This window comes from Vipera berus, assembly GCF_964194415.1.
Source record: "Vipera berus genome assembly, chromosome: 8".
NCBI lineage: Eukaryota > Metazoa > Chordata > Lepidosauria > Squamata > Viperidae > Vipera > Vipera berus.
In genome coordinates this window covers 16960267-16988105 of record NC_138211.1, presented here as the reverse complement: position 1 = coordinate 16988105, position 27839 = coordinate 16960267, and the positions used below count along the sequence as shown (strand labels likewise).

At 41.5% G+C, this 27839-nt stretch overlaps 1 protein-coding gene and 1 long non-coding RNA gene across 2 annotated transcripts in view; one reads left to right on the top strand and one right to left on the bottom strand.

Annotated features, from left to right (window-relative positions):
- Positions 1-239: 239 nt before the first annotated feature.
- On the bottom strand, positions 240-7868 carry LOC308671379. Its single transcript, XR_014027189.1, has 4 exons — positions 7561-7868; positions 3044-3132; positions 2808-2955; positions 240-329 (listed from the first exon to the last, which is right to left on the bottom strand). It is a non-coding gene; the product is annotated as an uncharacterized lncRNA (long non-coding RNA).
- A 3290-nt stretch (positions 7869-11158) lies between these two features.
- SLC25A37 (solute carrier family 25 member 37) overlaps positions 11159-27839 on the top strand; it is a 39635-nt gene continuing 22954 nt past the window's right edge. Inside the window, exon 1 of the mRNA XM_081334170.1 lies at positions 11159-11458. Within this exon, the coding sequence (XP_081190296.1) occupies positions 11219-11458 (240 nt within the window). The 5' untranslated portion in view covers positions 11159-11218. The remainder of the gene's footprint in view (positions 11459-27839) is intronic.

Here is a 27839-nt window from a genome sequence, read left to right as displayed (position 1 = left end):
GCCTACTCAGAAGAAGACACAACTGATTTATAATTGTTGGTCTAAGCCACAAGCCAGGTGAATTATTTTCCTTTTCTTTCTTTGCTTAAAGAATAATTTCAATGGTTTCATAAAATAATGTTGGACTCTAATGTCTTCGGCCTACAGTGACGTAATGGAAAAAACCCTGATTAAGTCAATTATTTAAAGGGATGTGTGGAACAGGGTTTAAATAACATTGTATAGTATTTTACTTACCTGACTATGTGGAAAATCAGACATATTGCTACTGCCCATTCTGCTGAGTGCAATTCTGGACTTGTGCTCCAAAGATTCTGCTGGTGGGACCGCTAACGTATAAAGAAAGATGGAGGAAATACTTTGGTAGGGCTTGATCTAATAAACTTTTCATTCTGCTCTTAATTCTGAATTTGTTACATAACATGTAACACAGAGATGAAAGGCACCAAAATGCTAAGCCATAAGAGGGTTGGTTTTGGCTGAGCATGTTATGTCACATCCCTCCCACCAGCCATTGTTGCCTGTTTAGCACAACGTAGTTTATAGCAGGAGAGATTAAACTGCATGTTTTATTGGATTCATAAGAAGAGTAGCATGAACACGTTCCACTTTGGGGGTGTTGGAAGAGAAATGAGTGCTGGTTGATCAGGCAAGACGAAAATGGACTGCACACCTCTAGGGAGGGCACCTTTGGGAATCCTACTGGATTTGGAAGATAAAGAGGGTAGGTCTTATTTCTCAGAAAAAAAAAAATGTCCTCCCCCTAGGGTGCTTCAAACCAACCACGCCTCCCTTATCAGACCTAATCCACGGCCTGCTTTAAGAACCAGCAACTTGCATGTCTCCTGCCCATTTAGAAAGTAGCTTAAGATAACGTTGGCTTTAGCCTTCTAATCAGCTGAGAAGAAACTGCCATGTGGGGTGGTGGAAGCTGAGAGTCTAGCTCCACCCTGCTTGGGACAGAAATTTGAACAAAGAAGAGGAAACAGCGGCTTCCATTGAGTTGGTCGGAGATGGATTACTCAGTCAAATGTCTTGAATTACAGCTTTGCTTCTAAGAGACATTTTGCTTGTATAATTCCATCTCTAGGTAGAATGACTACTGTATAAAATTATATCAATTAAGGGAGGGGGGCTTTCCCATTCCATTCTCCACCCCTAGCTGAAAATGTTGTATTATAGCAGACAGACAATCAGTTCCTCTAACCTGTTTTCTGGCATTAGCTCTCCAAGATCTCAGACTGGCATGGATATTTCCTAGGCCAGTTACCCCACAACATTTACTACCCAGACATCCAGATTAGCATGTGGTACCTTTAGGAAACTGCCAAGGCACAAACTCTCCTGGAAGGGCCACCCTGGCTCAAATGCTTCTTAAGGACTCTGGCTTTTGCAGAAAAAGATGAATATTCACCACTATTGCAAAGTTGGAATCTATCACTGTGCCCCAAATATAAACATTGCTCCAGGCTATTATGAGAAAAAAAATACCCCCAGACACCTTGTGTCTAAATGTCAGGTCCAATATGGACCTGATATTGATGGAAGGCACCACAAGGAAGCTCTTCACCAAACTAATTTAATTTTGTAGAAAGAGCATCTTATCTATTGGCCTGTTGCTATTGGGTGTAAATAGATTGCATTGGGTAATATATCGCTATTGTCAAATAACCATTACATTTATTCTGTATTGACATCCATTATAGTGGAAAATTTGAACTCTCAGCAAGCAAGGTTACCTTTAATGACAGCCAGCAAAAGCTGACTTTGTTGACCTTACTTGGGCCTCCTACTTCCTATTATCCTAGAGTTCTATTTATTTATTACGGTATTTTATTTGTATGGCCACCTATCTCATCTAAGCAACACTTGGAGGCTGACAACAGTCCAATTAAAAACAAGTTAAAAGCCAATATACAAACATACAAAAACCATTCATACTCAGGGTAAAATAGAAAATCGTGATCAATGGCATCATCGTCATCATCTTCCATCAGCTTAACAACTCATGTTGTAAGAGCTGCCCACATTTGCCAGATCCCCAGGCGCTGTGTCTGAACCATGTTTTCAGGACCTTTCTAAAGATCAGGATAGTTGGGGCCAATCTATTGAGGACGGGAGCTTGGTAATGAGGCCATGATAGGTATCCTACCAGGAGTCATGTAGAATGAAGCAAGAATTGGACCAGTGTGAATCCAACAGTCCCACTTTGCATCTCCAAAGGAAGACTGAGAATCCAGTCTATAGTTTATTGGATTGACTGCTCAAGGCTCACAGCATCACCATGACAGACAGGAGGTGTACCAAGGACTGATACAGATTGCACAGTTCAGTGGAAAGACCCAAGACCTTTGCTGTCCCACCCTACTTACAGTATATAAATTCCCTCTCCAATGAAGAGGAAGGAAGACAGGAATATTGATTTAGGCCAGACATGTCAAACACAAGGCCCGGGGGCCGGATCCGGCCCGCAAAGTGGTTTCATGTGGCCCGCGAAGCTATCCTGGAAACAGTGAGGGACCAGCCCCCACTGCCTTGGCCCTGGCCCAGAGACCCTCCTTCTGCCAGAGACCCTCAGATCTGTCCCACTCCTACCCAGGCCCCCATAGGCACCCTTGATGAGAACGATGTAGAGTTGGCCACGCCCACTCAGTAGGCCACGCCCACCCAGGCCACACCCACCCACCCCCCAAGGGCAACCACACACACCCCACACCCCCTGAGGGCAACCGCAATGCTGATGCGGCCCTCAATGAAATTGAGTTTGACACCCCTGACTTAGGCCAAGAATCACAGAAATATTTTACCAGGGAAAGGGTTGTGAAGGTGATGTTAGGCAACTTGCGCAATCACATTCCAGAGAGCAGTAGCATGTCCTCTTGGCAAATTTACACATTTCTCTGGCACCAAAATTTTGGCCTTGCTCCAGATCTACTTACATTGAAGTGAGGGCACCTGGAAAGACATTGCAGCATCAAGCTTACATTGTAGGAAGAGAACCATGTAAATGTGTGAGAGTAAATAATCAAAAGTCCGAGAGCACCTTTTTCAACTAACTAATTGAAGCATCTACCTGATGCTTTGGAGAATGGGCATCAGGGTCTTCACCAGCTCCTTTCTGCAAAATGGTACCTAAAAAAAATCAAGTATAACTGTAGGTTCAGATTGAAATTAATGCCGAATTTCTAAACTCATAAAGCTTCATGCCAAAATCAGTCTGGTAAACTGGACACCTTGTGACAACTCAACAGGAACTTAAAATATATATGAAACAATCTGAATGGTCATTCAACAATTAGTCATAATGTATTTACAGTTTTGTTAAATATTTTTATTTTATTTTAATCCCATTTATATTCCGCCCTTCTCCGAAGACTCAGGACGGCTTACAATCTAAGCACAAATCAATGTGCTTAGCAATAGCCTTCATTTTATGTATATGCCTGCTTATTAGGGCTTTCGGCCCCATCTCAAGCGGCATTATTACAAAGTCAGCTTATTGCCCCCAACAATCTGGGTCCTCATTTTACCTACCTCGGAAGGATGGAAGGCTGAGTCAACCTTGAGCCTGGTGGGATGCGAACCTGCACTAATTGCAGGCAGCTGGTGTTACTTAAGGAGGCATTAGTCCACTGCTCCACCAAGGCCCTTATAAACAAACCTCTCCATGTGACACCCCCCCCCAAAAAAAAATCAACTCTAAATACCACTGTTGGAATCAAACAACTAAATCAGACTCAAACACACAAAGTAAAACGTAATTTCTTTCTGACAGTTAAGTCAAGTTTCCACGCATTTAAAAATGATTAATTGCCATGGTTTTCCCTTTACTTTTTACAAGGTTCCTCTAAAGATCTTTTTTTATACCTCTGCAGTTTTGTCTTCCTATGCACACAGACATACACACACACACACACACACACACAGAGAGAGAGAGAGAGAGAGAGATTGGTCTTTCATGTGCATGCATGATTACTTTTGACTATACAAGAATGCACCTCGGTTTTAGCAAATAGCACATTGTGTGTATGCATATGACTGACATACTATCCTTTGTAGTATTTGTAAAGCCATTTTGGCTAAGGTGCTGGCCTAGAAACCAGGAGACTGTGAGTTCTAGTCTTGTCTTAGGCATGACAAACCGGCTGGGTGACTTCAGGCCATTCACTCTCTCTTGGCCCAACCCACGCCACAGGTTGGTTGCTGTAGGGAAAAGTTGGAGGAGGAAGGAATATTAGGTATGTTCGCTGCCTTGAGTTATTTATATGAAAAAGAATGAAGGCAGGATTAAAATAAATAAATAAAATACAATTTTAAGTCCACTTTCCTATACTTCTGTCAATCTATTTACGGAAACATGCAGGCAGATTTTAGGTATGCTCGCTGCCTTGAGTTATTTATATAAAAAAAAGAATGAAGGCAGGATTAAAATAAATAAATCAAATATAATTTTAAGTCCACTTTCCTGTACTTCTGCCAATCTTTTTACGGAAACATGCAGGCAGATTTATAACTGGTATTTTCCTTTCCCTGTTAATGGGAGAGATGAAGGTTCGAAATAAGTGTGTCTGTATCTAATTGAATGGCAGCAGCTGAACTCATATGAATCAAACGCACACAAAGAGCTACATGGGCAGAACTATCAACCACAAGTCACAAAGTATAATTAACTCCAAATTCTGTCTGCATCTAGAACTCTTTTACGTTTCTCCTTAGTGCTCCTGTTGTCATCTGTGGAATGTGGTCCTACAAGTTCCATTAAACGCCTTCTGGATATTCTCCTCATGCTGTCATTTTGCATGAAACAGAAAAAAAAGAAGAAACTTATGACTTATGGTTTTATTTATTTTATTTATTTATTAATTTAATTTGTATACCGCCCTTCTCCCGAAGGACTCAGGGCGGTGAACAGGGCAATACATAATAAAAAACAGGATACAAACATTAAAAAGTAATTAAACAGCAATGCCCGTAAATAAATTAGTACACATTAAAAAGTTAAAATCGATTTATAAAACCCAACCCCATCCCATCAGGCCAGTAGTAAGAGGGGAAAGAAAGGGAGCTTTCTTTTGTAACCAGTTTTGCAATTATACTTAATCACTGCTGCAAAGGAAATCAGAGGCTACTTGTATTTTAATTTTTGTTTCTTTTCTTTCTTGTTCTGTTGGCCTTTTTTCTTTCCCTTTCTTTGTTTTATATTGTTTTCTTTGTTTTATATTCATAGGTTTTGTTCGCTTTTATTTTTTTTTATTTTACAAGCTCTTTAATAAAATTTTATATTAAAAAAAATAAATAAATCAAGTTGCCAGTTTGGAGATTGTGCAAGTGCTTCGTTGTACATTTTAAACTCAAATCGGTTGCACAACAGCAATGCCAAAGAGCGTTGGTCTAAATTATATGATCAGATGTTGCAGCATGAGGCTGGCGATTCTGTCCCGACATTTCTCCGGTCCTTCCGCCGCGGCCTCAAAACACTCCTTTTCCACCTGGCTGACCTGGACTGACAGGGATTTTAATTATGTTTACAATTTTAATTTATTTTTATAAATTAAATAAATCTTTAATTTATTTCAATTTTAAATTTTAATTTACTGTACAGAGACCTATAATTTTTGTTGTTGTTAGCCGCCCTGAGTCCCTCGGGAGATAGGGCGGGATATAAGTCCCATAAATAAATAAATAAATAAATAAATAAATAAATAAATAAATAAATAAATAAATAAATAAATTTCTACTTCCCACTCTCATCTGTCTTCAAGCTTCCCTATGAACAGTCAACCAGCATCTGTGATTGCTAAGGGTCCTCAATCCAGGTCAGACTAGATGAGAGGTTGCCCATATTATTTTTAAATTAGGTTATGGATGGGGGTTGTCTTTTCCTGGTTTTTCCACTTATTTTTCTCCCCTTTTCTTTTTCTTGAAGGTGCCCCTTCAACTCCAAATTAATGGGGACCTCTTTCTGAGCTAAAAGCTAGCTTTTAAAAAAACTAAATTTGCTAGCAAGAACCAAGAACCTTTGGGGGGAAAAAAGTGAAACAAAACGAGTAGTCCTTCACTTACAACAGTTAGTTTAGTAAACCGTTCGACAGTCCTTTTCTGTCCTTTACTACCCTTCACACGGAGAGGACGGAGAAGCGGCGAATCAAAAAATTCCGCTCTGCGAAAGCATCCTAATTCATCTGGCACTTAACTGAAATTTATTCATTGGTGCCAATGGACAACTTTCTAAAACTTTTCTAAGACTGCTCATTTGATCTAACAGCTGACTTATTTTTGTCACTTGTTGCTATTCTTGTCTTAAACCTTACTTTTTTTTTATTGTAATGTGGTGCTGATTGTGTAGGACTTGAGAATAAAAATCTCCAAATTCTTTTTCAGTATATTCTACTTTCTGTACCTGCTCACTGATTAAGCCCTAATGCAGGGGTCTGCAACCTTGCCAACTTTAAGACTTGTGGGCTTCAGCTCCCAGATTTCCTCAGCCAGCTATGCTGAAGTCCACAAGTCTTAAAAGTTGTCAAGGTTGCAGACCCCTGCCTTAGTGAAACATGCCATCTTGAATGCATTTAAACATCACAAACATACCTTAGCTACATTTTTTTTCCTATCATGTTCTCATGTTGTCTTTGCCGCATTCCCAGTGGATAAATGAGATAATTTTTACATGGTTCTTAGCTGAACTGGTGCTCCTTAGTCATACAGCATCCTGCATGAACATTCACATGCAAGATTGTGAACAGATGAGCAAGTAACCTTGTTTTGTTCTAGCCAAAATTTTCTGGATTGTTATCTTTGTGGCTACCTGAAACAGATACATGACAAAACATCTAAAATCTTGCAGAATTCTAGTATTTGGGTTTCTCCTGTAAGGAGAAAAACAAATTTTGATACATCAAAGGTGTCATTATGGATGCTGGCCTACATCGTCATATAGTTGTTCATAGGAAACAAGAAGTAACAAAATAATTTGTAAGTAGCCAATAATTAAAGGCAGCATAATTTAAACCTGACATTTTAAAAAAAAAGAATAATTCTTTTACAAATCTTTTTCACTGATTATAACGTTCCTTACTCTGTGATTTGTTTATAATTATAAAAAATATTAGTTGTTCAGAGCACTCATAATCTGGGCCCAGAAAGCAAAACAGACTCACTTCCCGTAATCGAATTGAGTTTTAGAAAATATTTAACTGCTGTATTGTTCTTTCTTTTTAAAGGGCAGTATATAAATTCACAAATAAATAAATAGCGCAGTGAAATGCAGCAACCCAAGCTATTGAAAACAGAATGACAGCTGTTCAGATATGTGTTGAACTACTCCATCTTTTTGAGCTGCAAGGTTAAAGAGATTTGTGGTGCAATACAGTTGGAGGTCACTAACATAAACTGCATTCAGTTGAAAACTACGGCATTTGGTTAAAAGCACAAACAGATGGAGGCCCTTCTGAAGCCACACTGAAGTATCTTGCTGGGTAGCAGCCATGCAGTTGTGGATTTTCAGTTTAAATTGGGTCTTGAATCATTCAGCAAGTCATGCTGAGTTGCCTCTTGGCTTACAGTAGGCGGAGCGTGAGTTGAAGTTTACTTCTTTTCTGCCAGTACACGCTGGAGAAGTGTGGAAGCTGGTGAGACAGAACATTTTCTCAATCCATTTCTCCTAACTGCAATTTGCTTGCAAAAGTAAACTTTAGAATCCAGACAATTTGAATTGGTTGCCCTCCCTTGCCCAATGAAAACTACGAGCAGTGTGCTCTTCAGATTATTTTTGACTCTCGTTTAGTTCTAGTTGGTATAACAATAGAGGCAGTGGAATTTCTAAAGGCATGGTATCTCTGTACTGGGGAAGATTTGTTATTATGTACAGAAAGTCTGAAGTCTCAGCTGCCAGCTCTTTAGCTGGTGTTGACTTTAATTCACACTGAATTCTTCCGAAGAACCCCTAACGCATCAGCTTAGTATATGTACAGATCCAAGCAGTGTAGCATTTTGTAATTGGCAGATAGACATTTTTGTCAATGCACAAATTTTCTAAGTTCCAAGCAAGATTTTTTGGTACGACACCCACTGGGAACCCCCCCCCCCACAACCTGTTTATGCCATAGTCTATTTCGATTTTCGGTTCTTGATACTTTGGGATCTTTTCTAATTCTTTGTCTGGTATCCATTAGCATTGCCACCTCAATAGCCCACAAGTTCTTCTTTTCAATCAGTTATACCTCATGCATTATGAGCTAAGACTCTTATCAATCTATATTCGAAAATCCCACAATATTTTAACCTGCTCATTTAGAGACAAGGTTACAATATATTTGAACTTAGAACTGCCGTGAAGAACATCAGAAGTGATTTCTTTATATATATTTTTCTTCTTCAACTTTATTCTTGGGGGGGGGTTGCTTTCCCTTTCTTTTCCCTACTTAATATTATTTTGTGTTAAGTTTTTTATCTTCATATTTCAGAGTTTTAATAAAAATTATATCTCTGATCTACAGGCAGCCTGCAACTCGGGACCACAATGGAGACCAGAATTTCCGTTATTAAGCAAGGCGGTTGTTAAGTAAGTTGGGCCTAATTTTATGAGCTTTTTTGTGCTATCGCTTGTTAAGGAAGTCATTGCAGTGGTGAAGTGAATCATGTGGTCATTAAATGAATTGGCTACCCCCATTGACTTGAGGGAAGCTGGCTGGGAAGGTTGCAAGTGGGGATCCCATATGACCCCAGGATGTTGCAGCTGTTGGAAATACATGCTGGTTGCCAAGCACCTAAATTCTGATCACATGAGGATGCTGGGTCAATTTTAAGTGCGAGGGCGTGTCGTGAGTCACTTTTTCAGTGCCGTTGTAACTTTGAACGGTCACTAAATGAACTAACCCTAACACCTGCTGCCAGCATCAAGCTCCCTTCGTCCAGTGCGCTCCCACAGGGAGGGTCTTCTCAGGGTCCCACCGGTAAGAGATTGCCGGCGGGTGACACCCAGGGGTAGGGCCTTCTCAGTGGGGGCGCCTGCCCTGTGGAACCAGCTGCCAGTGGAGCTGAGGACTGGCCCCGACCTCCGTTCATTCCGCCGGGGCCTGAAGATCTGGCTCTTCGAGCTCTCGGGCCCAGGCTGAGGATTAATTTATTTTAATTGGGGTTTTATTTATACAGGGATAAATTTAATCTTTTTTAAACTTGGTTTTTTAACTTTTGTATTTTTGGTTTTTAATTACCCTGTAAACCGCCCTGAGTCCTCCGGGAAAGGGCGGTATATAAATGTAATAAAATAAATAAATAAATCAATAAATACTTAACATATACATATACATATACATACACACACACACACACACACACACACACACACACACACACATATATATATATATATATATATATATATATATATATATATATATATATGGCTTTTTTTCTCATAGAACGCTCAGAACGGAGTTCCGGCACCTTTTTCTTTTACAAAAAAAGCACTGTGTATGTATATATATATATATATATATATATATATATATATATATATATATATATATATATATATATATATATATATATATATATATATATATATATATATATATTGTATATATACTGTATATATACTGTATATATACTGTATATAAAAATAAAGATTCGGGAGGTTTACTGGCGGCCCACCCATTTTAAAGCAGCCTTGCCAAGCGTACAGCATAAATAGGCTGATTTTAATCCCACAGGTGCTTTTTCAGGAGGCAACTGGACTTTGTTTTTCTTTGAAGAAAACACCATCCAGCCAGAGCTGAAGAAGCTTCTTGGATAAGAAGTGAAACATCTTCAAGGAAAAACAAAGGAAGTCCACGGTGCCTCCTGAAAAAGCACTTCTGGGGCAACCATGACCTGGATGACAGGAGAATCTCCATAGACATGCTGACTTTTAGTTCCTGTCACTTTCGCCTTGGTGGGTGGTGATTAAGCTGACCCCGAAAACTTTAAGTGTTCCAGAATTGTTTTGGTTGTGACTGCTAGCTTTTCTTTGGAGTCACACATCACAAACCAGTTTGTTGAATGAACCACAACTGACGGAGTTCACTTAACAAGCAAAGAAAACAAAGAACAATTTGAACATTTTTGTTTCAAATCAAGCAAGTCACAATGGGGTATGTAAAAAATAAATTAAGTATATTCCAAAATGCTTTGGGGGAAGAAGATGGCTCTGGATTGTTTTTGGAATGATCTCTTGTGTTAGTCTGAAATGCTGCCTTGAGTGGTGAAAAGTGGAAACAGTATGAAAATGTGGCAATAAATTGTCAGATCATAAACAATCACGTTAGCTTCTGTGACTTGCCAGCCATAGTTCACAGAGCAGAAGCCACCCAGTTGTGGTATGTTGAACACGATTCCATTTCCTCTCCGCCAGCTTGCCAACGGCTGTTGCGGGCGCGATGTTATTTGAACATCTCCAATTCAACCGTTCACCCTCGTTTATTCGACTCAAAACGCCTTTTTATTTTGCAAGGCGCTTTGCAACAAACAAACAAAAACCCACGGTGGGCCGAGTGGATCCTGGATCAAGTGGATCTGGAAATCATCCCGGGGAAGGCCCTGGTCATCCCCACCAGGCATTGCAAGGCCGGCCCGACTCAGGCATGCCTCAACTCATTATTCCCCCCCTACACACACGCACACACACACACACACAGAGCGCCTTTTCCAACTCGTAAAGTAACAACAACAACAACAACAACAACAACAACAAATCTTCCAGCTCCATTGCGCTTCCCGGACGCCAAGCCCGATGCCACCCCGTCCCGGCACCACCCGCCTTCCTTCGGCTGGCGTTTGCGCCTGGCCGTCTTGCCAGGGAGGGCTGGGAGGGCAGGCAAAAGAAGGCGGCGCGGCCCTGGATCCCGCCTAGCGGGCGCAAGCACGGCCCTTTGCCGCCTTCCGCAGGATTTGCTGGCAGGACTGTGAGTCATCTCCAGCTCCCGGCCCCGGCAGCTGGCTGCCAGGAAGCCGCGGCGCCGAAGGAACCGCGCTTGTGCCAATGGCGCACCGGGCGCTGCGCTTTTACGCGCCGCCATTGGCCGGCGGCTGGCGAGCGGGGAGGGCGTGTCGGGGACGGGGGGAGCGTTACTTTCCGAAGTGAACTTTCTCCCTCCCCCCCCCGCCTCGTCTCCTCCCACCCTCCCCGCCCTCCACGGTGTCTCCCCTCCCGCAGCGGCCGCTTCTCCTTGTTTGCGCGCGGATGGAACTGAGCTGCAGCGTCGCGGGTAGGGAGAGCGGCGGAGGAGGCTCCACCATTGGCGGTAGCAGCGGCAGCGGCGGGCAAACGGCGGCCGCGGGGCTCCTGATGGACGGCGAGAGTCCCTGCGAAGAGGACTACGAGAGCCTGCCCACCAGCGCCTCCCTCTACACGCACATGACGGCCGGGGCGGTGGCCGGCATCCTGGAGCACACGGTCATGTATCCCGTGGACTCCGTCAAGGTGGGTCGGGGGGGGGGTCGAGCGGAGGGGGGGGGAAGAGCGTGGGCCAGGGCGGGAGAGCGACCCTTTTCTCCTGGCTCCCTGCTCGTCTTGCCGGACTACAAAGCCCATCCCTCCTGCCGGGAGCAGCTGCTTTTGGCTGGAGAAAGAGGGGGTATTTCTCTTTTCTGCCCCCTCCTTTTTTTTTCCTTGCACCAGTCCTGGAATTCCCCTTTTGACATTCCTACCAGGGTGGGGGGGGGGGGTTTGCAAGAATTCAGTTTAAGCGTGGAGTTCCTGTAAAATATAACTTTTTTTAAAAAAAAACACTCGGGTCTGCGCAACAGCTTTCTTCAAATTGCAGCTAAGGATTGCGAAATCGGCCTGGCAGCTGGATTTGGGACAACCTGTCTTTGGGGTCATTGCTGAGCTGCTGCAGGCTGGCGCTCTCTCTCCCTCCCCCCCCCAAAAAAAAAAGAAAAAAAGAAAAAAAGGGAGAGATCTGCTGGGTCAGTTTTCTTGCGTTGATCATTGTCAGTAAATCTGCTTCTGCCTTGAGTGTCCTCTCACAGCTGCCTCTGGTTAAAAAAGGAACACAAATTGGCCCTGGGTCTTGAAATGGTATAATAACCACATGCAGTGCTAATTATGGGGTTGGAAATTGGGGTGTTTCCAGATGTGACAGGTAACCCTACAGCCCTTCTTCGGTGGCTTCATCCATCAGACAGGTTTGGCGTGATGTGATGCTGGCCTTTCTTGGTCAAAGAGAGGGAGATTTGGCCTGTAATACCAAAGAGCCCTTCATCTGGAAACACACTTAAGAGATGCTGACTGGTTGTAAGGCAGATCTTTGACAAGCGCGTGCAGAGGAGCATCAGCTTCAGCTTAATTAATTGGGCATTATTAATCCCTTGCATTAAGAATTAACCTGATTAGAAGGCCAGCAAAGACTCTGCTTTAATCTGCAACTGTAGTAGATTTGTAAGGAGCTGGGACAGTACCTAGAATACTTTGTGTAGATGTCCCTGAGTGGCATCTATGTGTTGAACTGGGCCCCCAAATCTGGAATAATTGTGATCATAGATTCCTGATGGTCCTCCTTCACTTATTTGGAAGTGATCCCTTTTTTTGGTGGCACAAATTGCTTAATCATCTTTCCTACCTTGTCATTTCTAGTGGGGCTGATCTCATTCATTCTCTCTCTCTCTCTCTCTCTCTCTCTCTCTCTCTCTCTCTCTCTCTCTCTCTCTCTCTCTCTCTCTCTCTCTCTCTCACACACACACACACACACACACACACACACACAAAATTTCTGACTAGGCCATTTTACTCATCTGGCACCAACTGTTCTTTCAAAATATTGCTGAACGTTGTGAGTTGCCCTGTCCTGTTTTTTGACCTGCACACTTATGTGTGTGTGCGCGTTTTAGGCCTTGTCAGCATAGTCTTGAGCAGGTTGATTGGAGCTTATTCCCAAGGAACTGTTTATGGCTCTACACCCCATAAATGTATTTTTTTTTTTAATAAAGCGCAGATGGGCTGAGAATGCAGCTTCAAATTTTGGTGTGTTGAATTCTGTAAACTGCTGTCCCAGCCCATCTGCTGGCCATCAGGTTGGGGAAAGGATATAGTCAGATGACTTTAAGGACTCACAGCCTAAATTTGTGAAAAGAAAACCCATCAAATAAGTAACTTTACTGCTGCTGTCTGCAACCAGGCTTGAGCAAAATTGTGTAGATTTCTGAATTGCTTAACTTGGGCTCAAGTGCCTAGCATCAAAGCAAAGGAAGCTTGTGTTTCCCTCCAAAAAAATCAGTGCTTTCTTCACCTAGCTGGTTTTTTTTTTTGCAACAGTAGTAGTTAGGTGTTTACATATTTATAACTCCTCCAGCGAAATGTGGCAATGAGAAACAGCCTCGCTTCTTCCACGGAATTGCCTTGCACGGATGGGCAGCAGCGTTGAGCCTGATAACACCATGGGTGTGGGTCCAGTACTACAACCTTCATTAAGAAAAATGTGGCAATGTGCTGCTACGTTGCATCAGCAAAGGCCTTGAGGTTTGCCGGTGGATTTTACCTGTAGCTCAGGACAGGGATGGGAACAGCAAGTCGATGTCGTTTCTCCCCCACCCTCCTCTCCCGACTGTGCTGTGTAGTGCGTGGTGAGTCCAGTAGTGTGAATTTCAGTGCTGGCTTCTTCACACCAGCTAATTCTGGAGTAGCTGTTAGAGCAGGTTGTTTCCGGGTTGTGTTCTGAAGCAAGGTGAATTCGTTGTAGATTAGCCACTGTGCCACAAGACATGTGCCTGAAGCAGTTGCGTCCTTCATCTAAAAAACAGGTTACGTAGCTTGGGCGGTTGAATTCTGCATTCATAACTCTTTACTTAGAATCCTGTCTGGATTCTTCCTGCCATTGATCGGAAATTTAGGACACTTTAAAAGTATTTTGACTCTTGGGGTCTCCTCTTAATGACGTGACACCCGGGACCCCTTGGAGTTTGCTTCTAGTTAAGGAGTGGGGGGGGGGAGTATCTTTTTACACTAATTCTGTGCTCTGTCCCCTCTTCTCAATTAGGAGAAGCAGTTGGCATGTTGAATGTGCAGTCTTGCCCCAGGTCAGAGTCCCTTTATCTGCTTATAGCGGTGTCTCTTGTTAACAGGAACAGCCTGTTTCTCTCCTCAAGTATCAAGTTAATAGTGAAGCTTGTTCAACTGGGTAGCAAACCTGTGGATTAAGCCTGTGTACACCTTTGTGGTGAGAGGGACGTAATTGGCAAAAAAAAGCCAAAAAAACAACAACAAGGCACTGCTTTGCTGTTAAAATTGCTGACACCATTTCAGTCTTGTCAGGGTGACAAATTGAACAGGAAGTGGGAGAGTGCTGGAATGCAACCGCAAACTTGGGGGTAACAGTCTGGGTACAAAAATTGCATTTGTGCATAAGCTGGACTATTGAACATGTGTTGAGGGTCTTTTCCCCCCCTCACCACTGAGAGTTTAAGATCTCATCTCCCTATGAGCTGAGTCACACTTTGTTGGTTTAGGATCAGATGTGTTGTGTGAATCCACCTAGTTATGGCTTATTGCCAGCCTTGCAAGGTGTCCAGACAAGAAGCACCACCAGAAGTACTAGTTTTAATGCTATAGTAAGATTACATTAACAGAATCTTGTAAGTCTGAAAGCCCATCTCTCTTTCTTCCCCCACCCCTTTGTCTTTAACATCTGAGAAACTATGGAGGGTCGTTCCGAGATATTTGCTACATCCTCATTTCTTCTTTGGACTCGGCTGTTTCTTATCTGACCATTGTCTAGTCTGTGTCTCTTCCTCTTGTCTCCCAAGGTCATATACCATTACATAAGCCAGGGGTCTTCAAACCTGGCCCTTTAATAACTTGTGGACTTCAACTCCCAGAAATCCTCAGCCAGCGTTGAATTCTGGGAGTTGAAGCCCACAAGTCATAAAAGGGCCAAGTTTGAAGACTCCTAACATAAGCTATGATTTAACAACCCATGGTTTCCATTATACAAAGCAGGTTGCTGCTTTAGGTGGAAGGTGCATATTAGAGACAGGTCTAAAAACACTGAATGATGATAGTGCATGAGATGTGATGTTGGCATAACCCGGGAATTAGTTTAACTGACTTTCTGGTCCTTTGTTGAGATTTTTAAATGTTGCCCCATTTTTTTATTCCTTCCCAGGCCAGCCTACTTTTAACTATGACTGGTTTGAAACCTCCTAGTTCTAGTTCAGGAATGTCCAACTTTTAAGATTTTGGACTTCAACTCCCAGAATTTCCCAGCTAGCCATGCTTGAAGTTGAAGTCCACAAGTCTTTAAAATTGCCAAGGTTGGATACCCCTGATCTAGATTATTAGTACAAGATAGGCTTATTCTGCAGAACCATAGTTGGATTAACCACATTTTAGGGTCAGATGCTATGGAAAAGTAGTAAATCCAGAATGGAGAATGAAATTTTAATTCTTGTGACTTGTACAAAAGAAAAAAAGTAGAACAATGTGTGTAAGAGAGTGGGGATGGATATTATTTTTGCTCTCACAATAAATCATTGTGCCAAATATTTGTAGCCAATAATGTTATATGTTTTAAAGGGAGTACTCAAAACACTGTAAACGACATCTACAAAATTGGGCAATATCCAAATACTGATAGTAGTCCCCCCTACTAGCAAAGTTAAATGATTTTCTTGAAAATCTAAGAAGCATTGCCAAGGGGATCATGAAATAACATAAACCATTTTAAGCATACCCTTTAATTTTTCCAGTATGGTGATTAGGCAGGCTTAACAGATTAGAGTTCTGTAAAATAGAAAACTACTTGAGGTTGGGGAAATTCTCTTTGTGTCTATTCACATTACAAATTCCAGCTGCATACTTGCGCAGGTATTTGCAAACATTTGATGTCAGTCTGAGTGGAAGTTTGGTAGGTAGGAAAAAATTGTTAGTGGAACTGGGGCAAAATATATTTGTGTAACATTAACTTGAATACAGTGACTAACACACTAAATACCTTAATTGTCAATAGGCGTGAAACATTTGCAAATTTAGGATTATTTTCATAATACATAATTGTGCAAAAGCAACTATTTAACTCTTTATTGCAAAACAATATTTAGAATTGCAACAAATTCTAACAAGCTTAGGTCAGGTTTCTGTAAACCACTCAGGCTTTTATTTGGGGGCTACCTAGAATCAATCCACCAAAAAAATTTATTCTAAATAATAAATGCAAACTAATCATCTGAAATGATCTATCTGCTGATTTGGAACACAAATATATATATTTAAGAGCGGAGATGCTATTTTGCAAAAAAAATAAGAAAGAAAAGAAAAGCATTTGACACAATTTTATTTTCTCCAATATTTTAAGAATGTAGAAGGTTGGTTTACGTGTTTTCTTTCCAATGTGTTGGTCTTGCAACTGGGGGCTAGTGAAGGAGAATGTTTTGTCTGTTCTTCGAGCTTTGACAGCAATAAAATTAAAAGAAAACAACAGGAACCTCCTCTTTTTTAAAAAGCTAGGATGCCATTTTCATTTGATCGGCCTTCCAGCTGCAGTTGATGTACTTAGGCCTTCTTTACATGCTGATTTATATTTTTCCTTCTTTGGACACTGTTGTATTTATGAGCTTTTATATATTTTATGTATTTATATATTAATTATTTAATTTATATCACCGCCCACCTCACCTAAGTGACTGTGGGTGGCTTAGACAATTAAAACAACAATAATTAGAAATAAAAAACCAAGTAAAAGCTATTAAAACAGTAAAACTAATTTGCTGGAGAGGACAATACATTGCTAACAGTGCCAACCAACCAACAGGTTCAATAACCACCATTGGCTCCCAGACATGATGGCAAAAGTGTGTCTTAAAATGTTCAAATGTGGATTGAGCTTGTTTGTGGAGTGTTGTGTGACTTGTGCAACATACGTGTGAAGGATGCATCTGTGCTTTTGTCCCTTATTGCTGTCCTATAGAAAGAGAAAGTAACATGAGGGGATAAGAAAATTACAGGGGGATTAATTTACTAAAAAACAAGCTTTCATTTGGCTATGGTCAAGGATGCTGAACGCTAAGACCTTCCCTGTTTACCTGGACAATGTGCAGCCCATCACAAGATTGAAATCCCATAGGCCAGCGTGGAAAACAGCCATTCTTAACATTTACCTAGTTTATCCCCAAGAATGGCTGGAGAGAGGAATGGTCCACATTACCTTCTTGTGGCCTGACCATTAGTGATCCCTCTACCAAACCACCTGGTTTTGACCTGCCTCATTCTGTCTGGCTGAAATTGAACAGAATTAAGTGTGATACTGGAAGAAATGCCTCTGCCTTGTATCAGTAGGGATGATACAATTCCCTTTGTTGCGATTGTGGTGCTAATGATATGCAAACTATTAAGCATATTGCGCAAGATTGCCCACAACATGCATTTGCTTGTCCTCTGACAGATCTGCATGAAGCAGATTGCCAGAGGCAATCACCTGGATAGCTGAACTGGACATCCAGTTATGAGACCACTGACATACGCCCCTAGAAGTTTTATTTATAATTTTGTGGACTGTTTAAATATAGGTTGACGTCTCTTCTGTCATGTTCTCATCATACAGTAAATAAATAATAATTAAGTGGGAAGAGGATAGGTTGATCAAGAGACTTATGAGACGTGACAGTGACAAAAATTTAGGAAGGCAGTAAAGTTTTGGCTTGATCACGGAATGTGGACTAGATTTTTGCTCTTCAATAGGTCATTCAGAGAAGTATGAAAGTCAAACATGAAAAAAGGATAGTGCTTGCTGATTTTGAAAAGGTGTGTAGTAAACTGAATTGATTTCTACAGTCTGAAATATTTTCACATGAATATGGAGTCAAAGTTTGCTTGCTAAGTGCGATAAGAATTGTATCTGATGAACGTAAATAATGCATGCATAAGTACCTTTACCAGTTAGTCTCAGTGGGAAAATAAGATGGAGAACTTTTAAGACACACCAATGCTGGTAACAGCCTGTGAGAAGCACTGTGTGAGAATAGGGCATCTCTGAAAATTTGTTTAATACATATATAAATAAAACATACATGGTCTGTGGTTAGGAAATCAGTACTTGTGAAAATAAATGAAAATGTTTTTAGCTCAGGTTACTTTTTAAAAAAAAATATTTGGCTTACTGATTTTTACGCCCACGCACTTTGTATAACAGTGCTTATCCCAAAAGGAAATACCTTGATACATTGGTAGGTCTATTTAAATTTTATTGTATATGCAACTATATCTCATGCTCACACCTAAATGAGTCTGGGCAGCTTGCAAAAGATATTTGTCTCTCTGCACCTGTACCCCAAAATCACTGAGAGATACTGGTATGTTTGGCTGAAGACTTTGTGGCTGTCCTTAGTTTGGCATGTGCTTTGTTTGGTCCTACAATGATCTAGAGGTGTTCTGAAGAATAATAGCTGGTTGAAATATTTCCACATAATTAAAATGTAATAGGGCATGTTTGCAAGATGAGACAAGTAGGATTGGTTGGGCATACCATCAGCATGAATTGTGGAGGCATCAACCCTTTGGTAGAATAGGTCAGGAAACAGACAATGTCAGAACTACCGGAACTCTGTTAATACAGGCTATATAGTAAGACAGGAGTCTTCAAACGTGGCAACTTTAAGACTTGTGGACTTCAACTCCCAGAATTCCTCAGCCAGCCAAGGGAGTTGAAGTCCACAAGTCTTGAAGCTGCCAAGTTTGAAGACCCCTGTAGTAAGACAATGTCCCAAAGGTGCTTTTTCTAAAAGGCAACTGGACTTTTTTGTCTTTTTGTTTGAAAACATTTCACTTCTCATCCAAGAACCTTCTTCAGTTCTCTTTGATGAAAAGCAAAATGGTTTCAAAGAAAAAACAAAACAAACAACGAAGTCCAGTTGTTGTTTTTTTTTTTGAAAAAAGCACCCTCGGGACAACCATGACTTTGATGATTGAGAATCTCCATAAACGTATAGTAAGACAATCTTGAAACCTTGTCAGAATTTCCTTTTGAATCCCTTTATTATAAGCAACAGAGTCAAGGTGGGGTAGAAGAAAATCACAATATAGGGCAAGGTTATCTTGAGTTTCTTTCTCACCTGCTCTTCCTTCCTAGGTGAGATTAACGTTTACTTAAAGTTCCAGCATTTCTGCTTCAAGGCTGTCTCCGTCCTCTTTACAAGATGTAAGGATAGGACCCCTGTTTCTCCAGATGCTGCTGAAGTACAAACCCCATCAACTAACATTGAGGGATCCTGGGAAATAGCTCAGGAAATGTTTGTTCCTTACTCTGTGCCTTAGATTGGTTGTTGTGGCAGGGTGAGGTCTGCAAGATGTGTGCAAATCCAGACGTCAACACAAGAAGAGGACAATTGAAAGTGGGAAGGGGTGGACTCATATTTCACATTGGTTTTGCCTGTGAATATGCTTTTATGCTTATACGTTGAATCGACTTTTCTTCTCCGTCCTCTCCTTCATCTGTAAGAAGTTGTGCCTTTTGTTTTATTAAGGTAGAGGCCCTTGATTTGAGACAGTGAACTGAGGCCTGATCTCTCCTGTTTTCATCACTGCAACTGAGCCTGCCATTCAGTTAAAATCATGAAGCTGCTTGTGTGGATTTTAAAATCAGTTTCCACCACAGAGGTTCTCTGTGGTCAAGTAGGTGTAATTGGCAATTCACATTTTCTATTTTGCTATATGTTCTAAACCAGAGGTCCCCAACCTTTTGGGCACCAGGGACCGGTTCCGTGGAGAGAGGTTTTTCCACAGCCCGGAGGGTGTGTGGTTTTGTGTGCTGCCGCAGCCGGTACTGGTCCACGGACTGGGGGTTGGGGACCCCTGTTCTAGACAATATGTTAACACAATATTTTGTAGGCATTCACAACACAGTATTCTACAGGCATACATTCACTGTGTATTATTCAGTTATCAACACTGTTGACTTTAGTCTTTCTCCAATTTGTGTACACAAGACCTTCTACCTAAAACTTATTTTCCAGTTGGAATTCAGATCTTTGTGCTTTTCACTTTGACAGTTGATTTCTTTATTTTGAAAAAGATAACACTATACTAAATTAGCTTTCTCCAAATTTGTTCATTCTGTGTGAGTTGGACATCAACTTGCATTATCCCTAGCCAGCGCTGTGAACTATTAAGAGTTGAAGTAGAATTTATCTGGATAACACTTGGTGTAGAGAGATTAGATTAATGGAATTTGCTCAGAACCAATGACAATTATGGCTCAGTGTTCTTGGAACAATATTGTTCTCTATTTCCTATTTTATCTTTATTGATAACCCACAAGGCAGATTAGCTGTGTCTGTAGGAACAATGCTAGGCTATAATTCGATGCATTTGGTTTTGGTTTCAAAGCTCTGCCATTGTTTTTTGTAAGTCACAGTTTACAACTTGGCAGTCAGAGGCAAGAAGTCAGGGGCCAGGATAGAGTTCAAAAGTACTACAAGTTTATTTCATGTTACCTATCACAAGAATCTAAACTACTTACTACTAATACTGTAAATAAATTAACTTATTTGGCATCGGAAATGGCCCAGATTGTCTGCACAAATAGGATTAGCATGCTACGTATCTCACTTGTTTGAGATGTGCTAATCATCCAAAGGTGATGCTTAAAGGCTGGGCTTAAATGACAACTGGAATGCAACCTGGGTGGGTTTTACGTTGTTTCCTAGGTTATGTTTTAAGCAGTGCTTAATTGTATTCACTGGTTATTTAATAGACAACACTAATATGCACACAGGGTGAAATTTAGCAGTGCCATCTCGGCTGCAAGGATGCACGTGGTTTTTTGTTATATCACAAAAGTGGGGAAGCGTCCTTTGGTTTCATGCCTTGCTCATTTTTCCAGTAAAGTTTGCTTCACCATGACTTGCTAAAAAGTTTGGACGCTTTAATACAGCAGAGTGATTCAAAGGCAACTTAAAATGCTGTGATCTTCAAGCCATTATACCAGAGCTTCTTTGCAAATGACTTCTTACTTAACCTGTGCAATGCATTTAAAGTAAAATTCCCGCTTAAAACGCTTTTTCAAAAAGTAGGAGGTTTCAAGCTTATACAGAGTTGCTTTGTATAAATTAGTAGCATTTTTATTTCGGTGAAAGCAGGGTGCTTTATTGCAGAAAAAGAATTGGTGATATAAATATTCATTGTAGTGTTTAGAATCTTCTAGTGAAAGACGGTTGGGAAAGCTAAATTCTATATAATAAATGTTTTTAGGTATTTGCTAAGATTAAAGTAGTGATAGTCCATACTACGAATCAGGAAATGCCTGCAGCAGATCTTTATTTTGCTGTAAACCTGTCAGGTCAGCTCTCTTCCTGCACTGAGAGAACAATTCTGGCATATATTACATCACAGTAATATAATATGTGCCAGGTAATCATCAACCTGGCACATATTGGTATGTTGTTAAGAACTTACTTATGATAATGATGGAAAATGAGATTTCCTTTTGCAGGATAAAGCCTCACAACCACAATTGATCCCAAAATTTATGTTGTCAAGTGAGAAATTGGCTAAGTGAGTTTTGCCCCATTTTACAACCTTGCTAGCTACAGTTGTTAAGTGAACAATTGCAGTTGTTAAGTTAATAACATGGTTGTTAAATGAATCTGGCTTCCCCATTGATTTTGCTTGCCAGAAGGTGACCATCATAAATATGACCCAGTTGCCAAGCATCCAAATTTTGATCCCGTGACCCCCAGAGATGCTGTAACGGTCGTAAGTTTGAAAAATGGTCATAAGTCCCTTATTTCCATGGCTGCTGTAACTTTGAATGGTCACCAAACGAACTGTTGTAAGTCAAGGACTATCTGTAGTAACTTTCCAATTTTTAAAAATGCAAATCATTTTATTTCTTAATGATTTTTTTTAATTTTTTATTTTTATTGATTTAAATTTGTTTCCTACCCATTTTACCACGAGGGGACTCTGGGCGGCTTGCAGTCTTAAAAGACACAGATAAACACAATAAAGTGGGGTTAAGATGGGAAAAGTCTGATGGGGCAGGAAATCTGATAGGTACCAGTGAAGTTCTGAAGAGTGTTGTGGCAGTTCTGGCAATGGAGCAGGAGGCTCTTTGTACATGGCCATTGAACACCTGGGCGTACAGTGCACATGCTTAGTGATGTGTCCTGAACTGGTGCATCTGCTAAAGCAGGGGTGTCAAACTCAATTTCATTGAGGGCCGCATCAGCATTGCGGTTGTCCTCAGGGGGCCAGGTGGGTATGGCCAGGGTGGGCGTGGCCTACTGGGTGGGCGTGGCTAAAGTGCGTATGGCCTACTGGGTGGACGTGGCCAGCTCTACATCGTTGGCATCAAGGGTGCCTATGGGGGCCTGGGCAGGAGTGGGACAGATCTGGGGGTCTCTGGCAGGAGGAGGGTCTCTGGGCCAGGGCCAAGGCAGTGGGGGCCGTTCCCTCACTGTTTCCAGGATGGCTTCGCGGGCCACATGAAACCACTTCGCGGGCCGGATCTGGCCCCCGGGCCTTGTGTTTGACATGTCTGTGCTAAAGTGTTGCTTTTTTGAAACTCTGTTCTAGTGATTGCGGCCAACGTTTTAGCTGAGGTGAACTCCTAGTCATTTTCCTTCCCAGTCAAAGTAGGCATCATTGCCATATTCCTGGGGCAATGAAGAAGTATAGAGTAGTAGGATGTGGTCTATTCCTTCCAGTTCTCATTTCCAAGTATGGATACTGCTCCATAGGCAAGCCTGATTAATATCATCCATGTCTGAAGAGATATTAACGAGAGTCCCAGATTTTTCTAAAGCTCTCAGACTTGATGGCAAATAGGAAAGGATTTTCAGCATCATCTGACTTTGAACTCAATAAGCTTAATAAGTTTGGTCTGGCTTAGGGGGATGGGAATTCAGTAGTGAATTCCAGAACTATTCCAGAGTTCCAGAATTTGAGAGGCTGCCAGAAGGAGGAGGGGTCGATTTATTTTCCAAAGCACAGAAGGCAAGACAAGAAACAATGGATGGAAGCTGATCAAGGAGAGAAGCAGCCTGGAACTAAGGAGAAACTTCCCAACAATGAGGATGATTAACTAGTGGAACAGCTTGCCTTCAGAAGTTGTGGGTGCTTCAACACTTGAGGTTTTTAAGAAGAGACTGGACAGCCATTTGTCTGAAATGACATAGGGTCTCCTGCTTGAGCAGTGGGCTGGACTAGAAGACCTCCAAGGTCCCTTGCAGCTCTATTCTATTCTGAACTATAAACTAGATTAGGGGTGTCCAATTTTGCTGGGAAATTTTGGGAATTAAAGTCCACAAGTCTTAACGTTGCCAAAGTTGGACAGCCTTGAGACAACAAGTTATTGGCAAAATATCTCTTTTTTTGTTGCCTAGACTCTACATGGGTGTATTCATAGACTTACCATTCAGCTTGAAGGAGGTTATTTATCCCAAAGGAATAATTCATTGATTGGCTTGAACGTCACCACATGACACTGCATTTTGACCCCTGTTGGCCAGATTCAAACTTCATGCTAAGCCACAGTTAAGCAGGTCATTATGTAGGACTTCCACACTAAGTAAATCCTGCCTGTTATTTTTTTAAAGAAAGGATGCTGAGCTTGTCAATCAGATGGTCGGCAGTTTGGCGGGTCGAATCCCGAGTGCCGCGTAGCAGAGTGAGCGCCTGTTACTCGTCCCAGCTTCTGCCCACCTAGCAGTTTGAAAGCACGTAAAAATGCAAGTAGAGAAATAGGGACCACTACGGTGGGAAGGTAACAGTGTTCCGTGCGCCTTTGGCGTCTAGTCATGCCGGCCACATGACCACGGAGACGTCCTCGGACAAGCGCTGGCTCTTTGGCTTTGAAACGGAGATGAGCACTGGCTCCTAGAGTCGGAAACGACTAGCATGCATGTGCGGGGGAACCTTTACCTTTACCTTTATAAACTTAGGAAAAGAAACACCGGATATACTTTCATTGATTGCCTGTGATTCATGGGTAATAAAGCTTCCTCCTTCTGTTACATATTCAAGATGGACAGTGATTAATATTTATATGTAACTTATACGTAAGGGTGTAGGTCTATACATAAGTTGTATATAGTATGTTTTAAATGAGTGTTATATATATATGTACACTTGGAAAGCAAGCAACTGAATTTCATTTTTAATGGGTGCTGTTGTGCCAACAGGAAAAATAATGACAATAAAGGTGATCTAATATCTTAATACTCTGCAAACCATTGAATAACCTGACCCTTATTATGAAACAGGTTTGAACTGCACAGCTTGGTTTGAAACTTCTCAAGGTTATTGCGAGGGCTTCCCTTTCTTCAGCGTCCAGCTTGAGCAATCAAAGTGGCCTATTCTGTCTCGTCTCTCCCCCTCCCCCTTTCCAAAATTAAATAAACTGTAAAAGGAAAAAGTCCCAAGTTGCATCAGAAACCTGTCTTGGCAGACACTGTCTTCCTGATAAAAAAAGGCTTTAAAAGCACTCTAGCCAAGAAGGTCATTTATTGGAGGTCACAACAGCTGTAACCAAGGGTGGTGTTGTGTAACCGGAATACCTAGAATGGAATTTAACTTCTAGTGCCTTTGAGTCTGTCTCTGTCATTTGGTAGGAGGGACTTCCCCCCCCCCCAAAAAAAATCACTTTGGGGGGGGAACTCCAACCTGGTTGCACTTTCAGCAGAATGCCAGAATTGGAAGGGACCTTGGAGGTCTTCTAGTCCAGCCCCCTGCTCAGACAGGAAACCCTTTACCATTCCAGACAAATGGTTGTCCAATCTCTTCTTAAAAACATCCAGAGTTGGAGCACCCACACTTTCTGGAGGCAAGTCGTTCCAACTGATTAATTGTTCTAAGTGTCAGGAAATTTCTCCTTAGTTCTATGTTGGTTCTCTCCTTGATTAGTTTCCATCCATTGCTTCTTGTTCTGCCTTCGGGTGCTTTAGAGAGTAGGTTGAACCCCCCCCCCCAAAATCTTCATGGCAAGCCCTTGGATACTGGAACACTGCTATCACGTTACCCCTGGTCCTTCTTTTCATCAGACTACACCTGGCTGAGGAATTCTGGGAGTTGAAGTCCACAGGTCATAAAAGGGCCAGGTTTGAAGACCCCTGGGCTAGACCTGCCCACTTCCTGCAACCTGTTCATATGTTTTAGCCTCCAGGCCCCTAATCATTTTTGTTGCTCTTCTCTGCACTCTTTTTTAAAGTCTCAACATCTCAAATGCTGCTAAGCTTGTAAGCCGCCCTGAGTCTTCGGAGAAGGGCGGGATATAAATGGAATAAAAATAAAAATAAATAAATAAAATAAATTGAATCTCCTCCCCCCTCCCTTTGATGCTTATGTATACATGTCTCTACTCTACCACTTTATTAAGGTTTACAGATATAGCCAGGAAAGAATGAAAAATGCAAACCTGCAGCCACAAAATCTAGATATGCACCAATCCAAAAACAAGCATAATTTAGCAGATGGAGCAAAGTGAGTGGGGGCAGATTGGATTAATTTCATTAAGAAAAACTTTCCTTTTTTAATTGAATGAGTTGCCAGCAGCTTGCACAATTTGTGATGACTGTGTGTGTCTGTGTGTGAATGAGTGATCCAGAATTGCTGAGTATGTGCACTGAGTAATGTTTTCTGGCAAGCCTCTTAGGAATGATTATGGGCTGTTCCCATCACTGTTTGCTGGGGAAAAAAATGGGACTAGGAATTTAAAGGCAAATTGCTCCGCATTCCTTCTCAGTTTTGCATTTTTGCATCTGCTGGTCAGCTGGGCTTGGGGTTTTTTTGCTTCCCTAATTAGATTTCCTATCAGTGAGAGTTTAATAATGTCTCTCTCTCCTTTGCATTGTAGCAGGAGTGGAGGAGACGTGGTCAGCATCTCATGTCTTGGCTGTCGAGAGAGCTGCCTGAGAAAAATGACAAAGCCCATAATAAAACAAAATAGTGATTAAAATCCAGACAAGTATGAAATCAGGTGGCATAAGAGCCCCCAACTGGCTCTTTATTTAGAAGATAAAAAAAAGAATGAAAGAAGAGATAAGGGGTAAATAGTCTCTGTTGCAGCTGACTTCCCACAGTGCCGGGATATCAGCAGAAGAGTTATGTTTCCAATTTTTTCCAAAGTGGAAAGAGACTTTTCAGAGGCAAACTGCTTCCACTTTGCACAATAAAATTGTTGCAAAATTGCACAACCGTATTCCAGCCAGTGTGCTAAATGTATCTATTTATTTGTATCATTTTTACAAATGACGCAAGGTGGTGAACATATCCACACATCATCCTTCTCCCATTGTCCCCACAACAACCCTGTGAGGTGGGTTGGGCTGAGGGAGAGGCACTGGCCCAAAGTCACCCCACTGGTTTTCATGGTTAAGGTGGAACTAGAACTCATGGTCTCCTAGTTTGTAGGCCAGCACCTTATCCACTAGACCAGGGGTAGGCAACCTCGGTTCTTTTATGACTCATGGACTTCAACTCCCAGAATTCCTGAGTCAGCTGACTCAGGAATTCTGGGAGTTGAAGTCCATGAGTCATAAAAGAGCCGAGGTTGCCTACCCCTGCACTAGACTAAACCAAAGTGGCTCTCAAGTCATCTCCTTTGATTTTACATCAACCAACAGAACCAACTTAGGTATGGAATTGGAATCCCTGTCTGGTTCTCTGATGACATGGCAAAAGGCCCAAACATCAGAAAGGAGGCTGACATCTCAAAGACCTCTGCTTTTTAATTTTTAATTTTTTTATGTATTTATTTGTATCCTGCTTTCATTGCTTTTACAAATAATTCAAGACCTTGAACATAGCCAACGCACCTTCCTCCTCCTGTTTTCCCCACACCAACAATCCTGTGGGTTATATTGGGCTGTCAGAGAATGATTGGCCTAAGGTCCCCCAGCTGGCTTTCATGGCTAACGCGGAACTTGAACTCAGGGCCTCCTGCTTTACTGGTCTGGTGACGAAACTGACTCTCATCTAAATTTAGATATTGGGGGAACCACAGATGGTGTGTTGGTGGTCAGCACGTTACCCATCTTTGGGTATTTATGAACAGGCATCATAGAAGGAGTGGAGATGTTACCAGAATCACTTTTTTTTTCACCAACTGGAGTCCCTCTATCATTAAAATAAAATGCTCAATTTCTTTTTAGAAGAAGGATATTTATATGACTATGGGCATTTTCCCTGGAGTCTACAGCACACTGATGTTGAATCAGGACATTGACCTATCACAATGACACTATCATGTAAATGTTGCTAGTATGGATTTATATTCCAAAATTTGATGTAGCTATTTAAGTGGTGGCCTTTGCATGAGCATGCCATATATTTCTTGTCATTTCGCCCCCAACAGTCTTGCTATATTTGCCATTGTTTTAAAGGATAAATTAAGGTTTCAGTGACTTTCTCCATGTCCCATTTAGTCTACTACAGAATCCCATCTAAGGCATGCATCGCTTCAGTTAAGAATCACTGTTTTATAAGTCAGAATCCAGACTGTTGGCTTGTTACTCCAGAGTTTGAAATATTGGCTTAAATGTACAAATCGCAAGATATGCCTCAGCCATGACATCTTGCAGCCTGACTTTTAAAAGTTTTGTGCGGGTAGTGTGTGAAATTGTTTCATATTCCAACCATCTTGCATTATAAAACATCCCTTGTTTTCATTTTGAAGCAGTGATGTCAAGAGTAAAGTACATGTCTTGTATTTGAAATGGCCAGGACCATTTTAAAGGACTTTTAAGCTCAAAATGAACCTTGTAGAGTCCACTTATGAAATATGAGTCCATTTATGAAATATGAGTCCATTTATGAAATAAATGATGAGAGTGGGCATAATTTTGCGAAAGAAACACGTTTTGATGCAGATTGACAT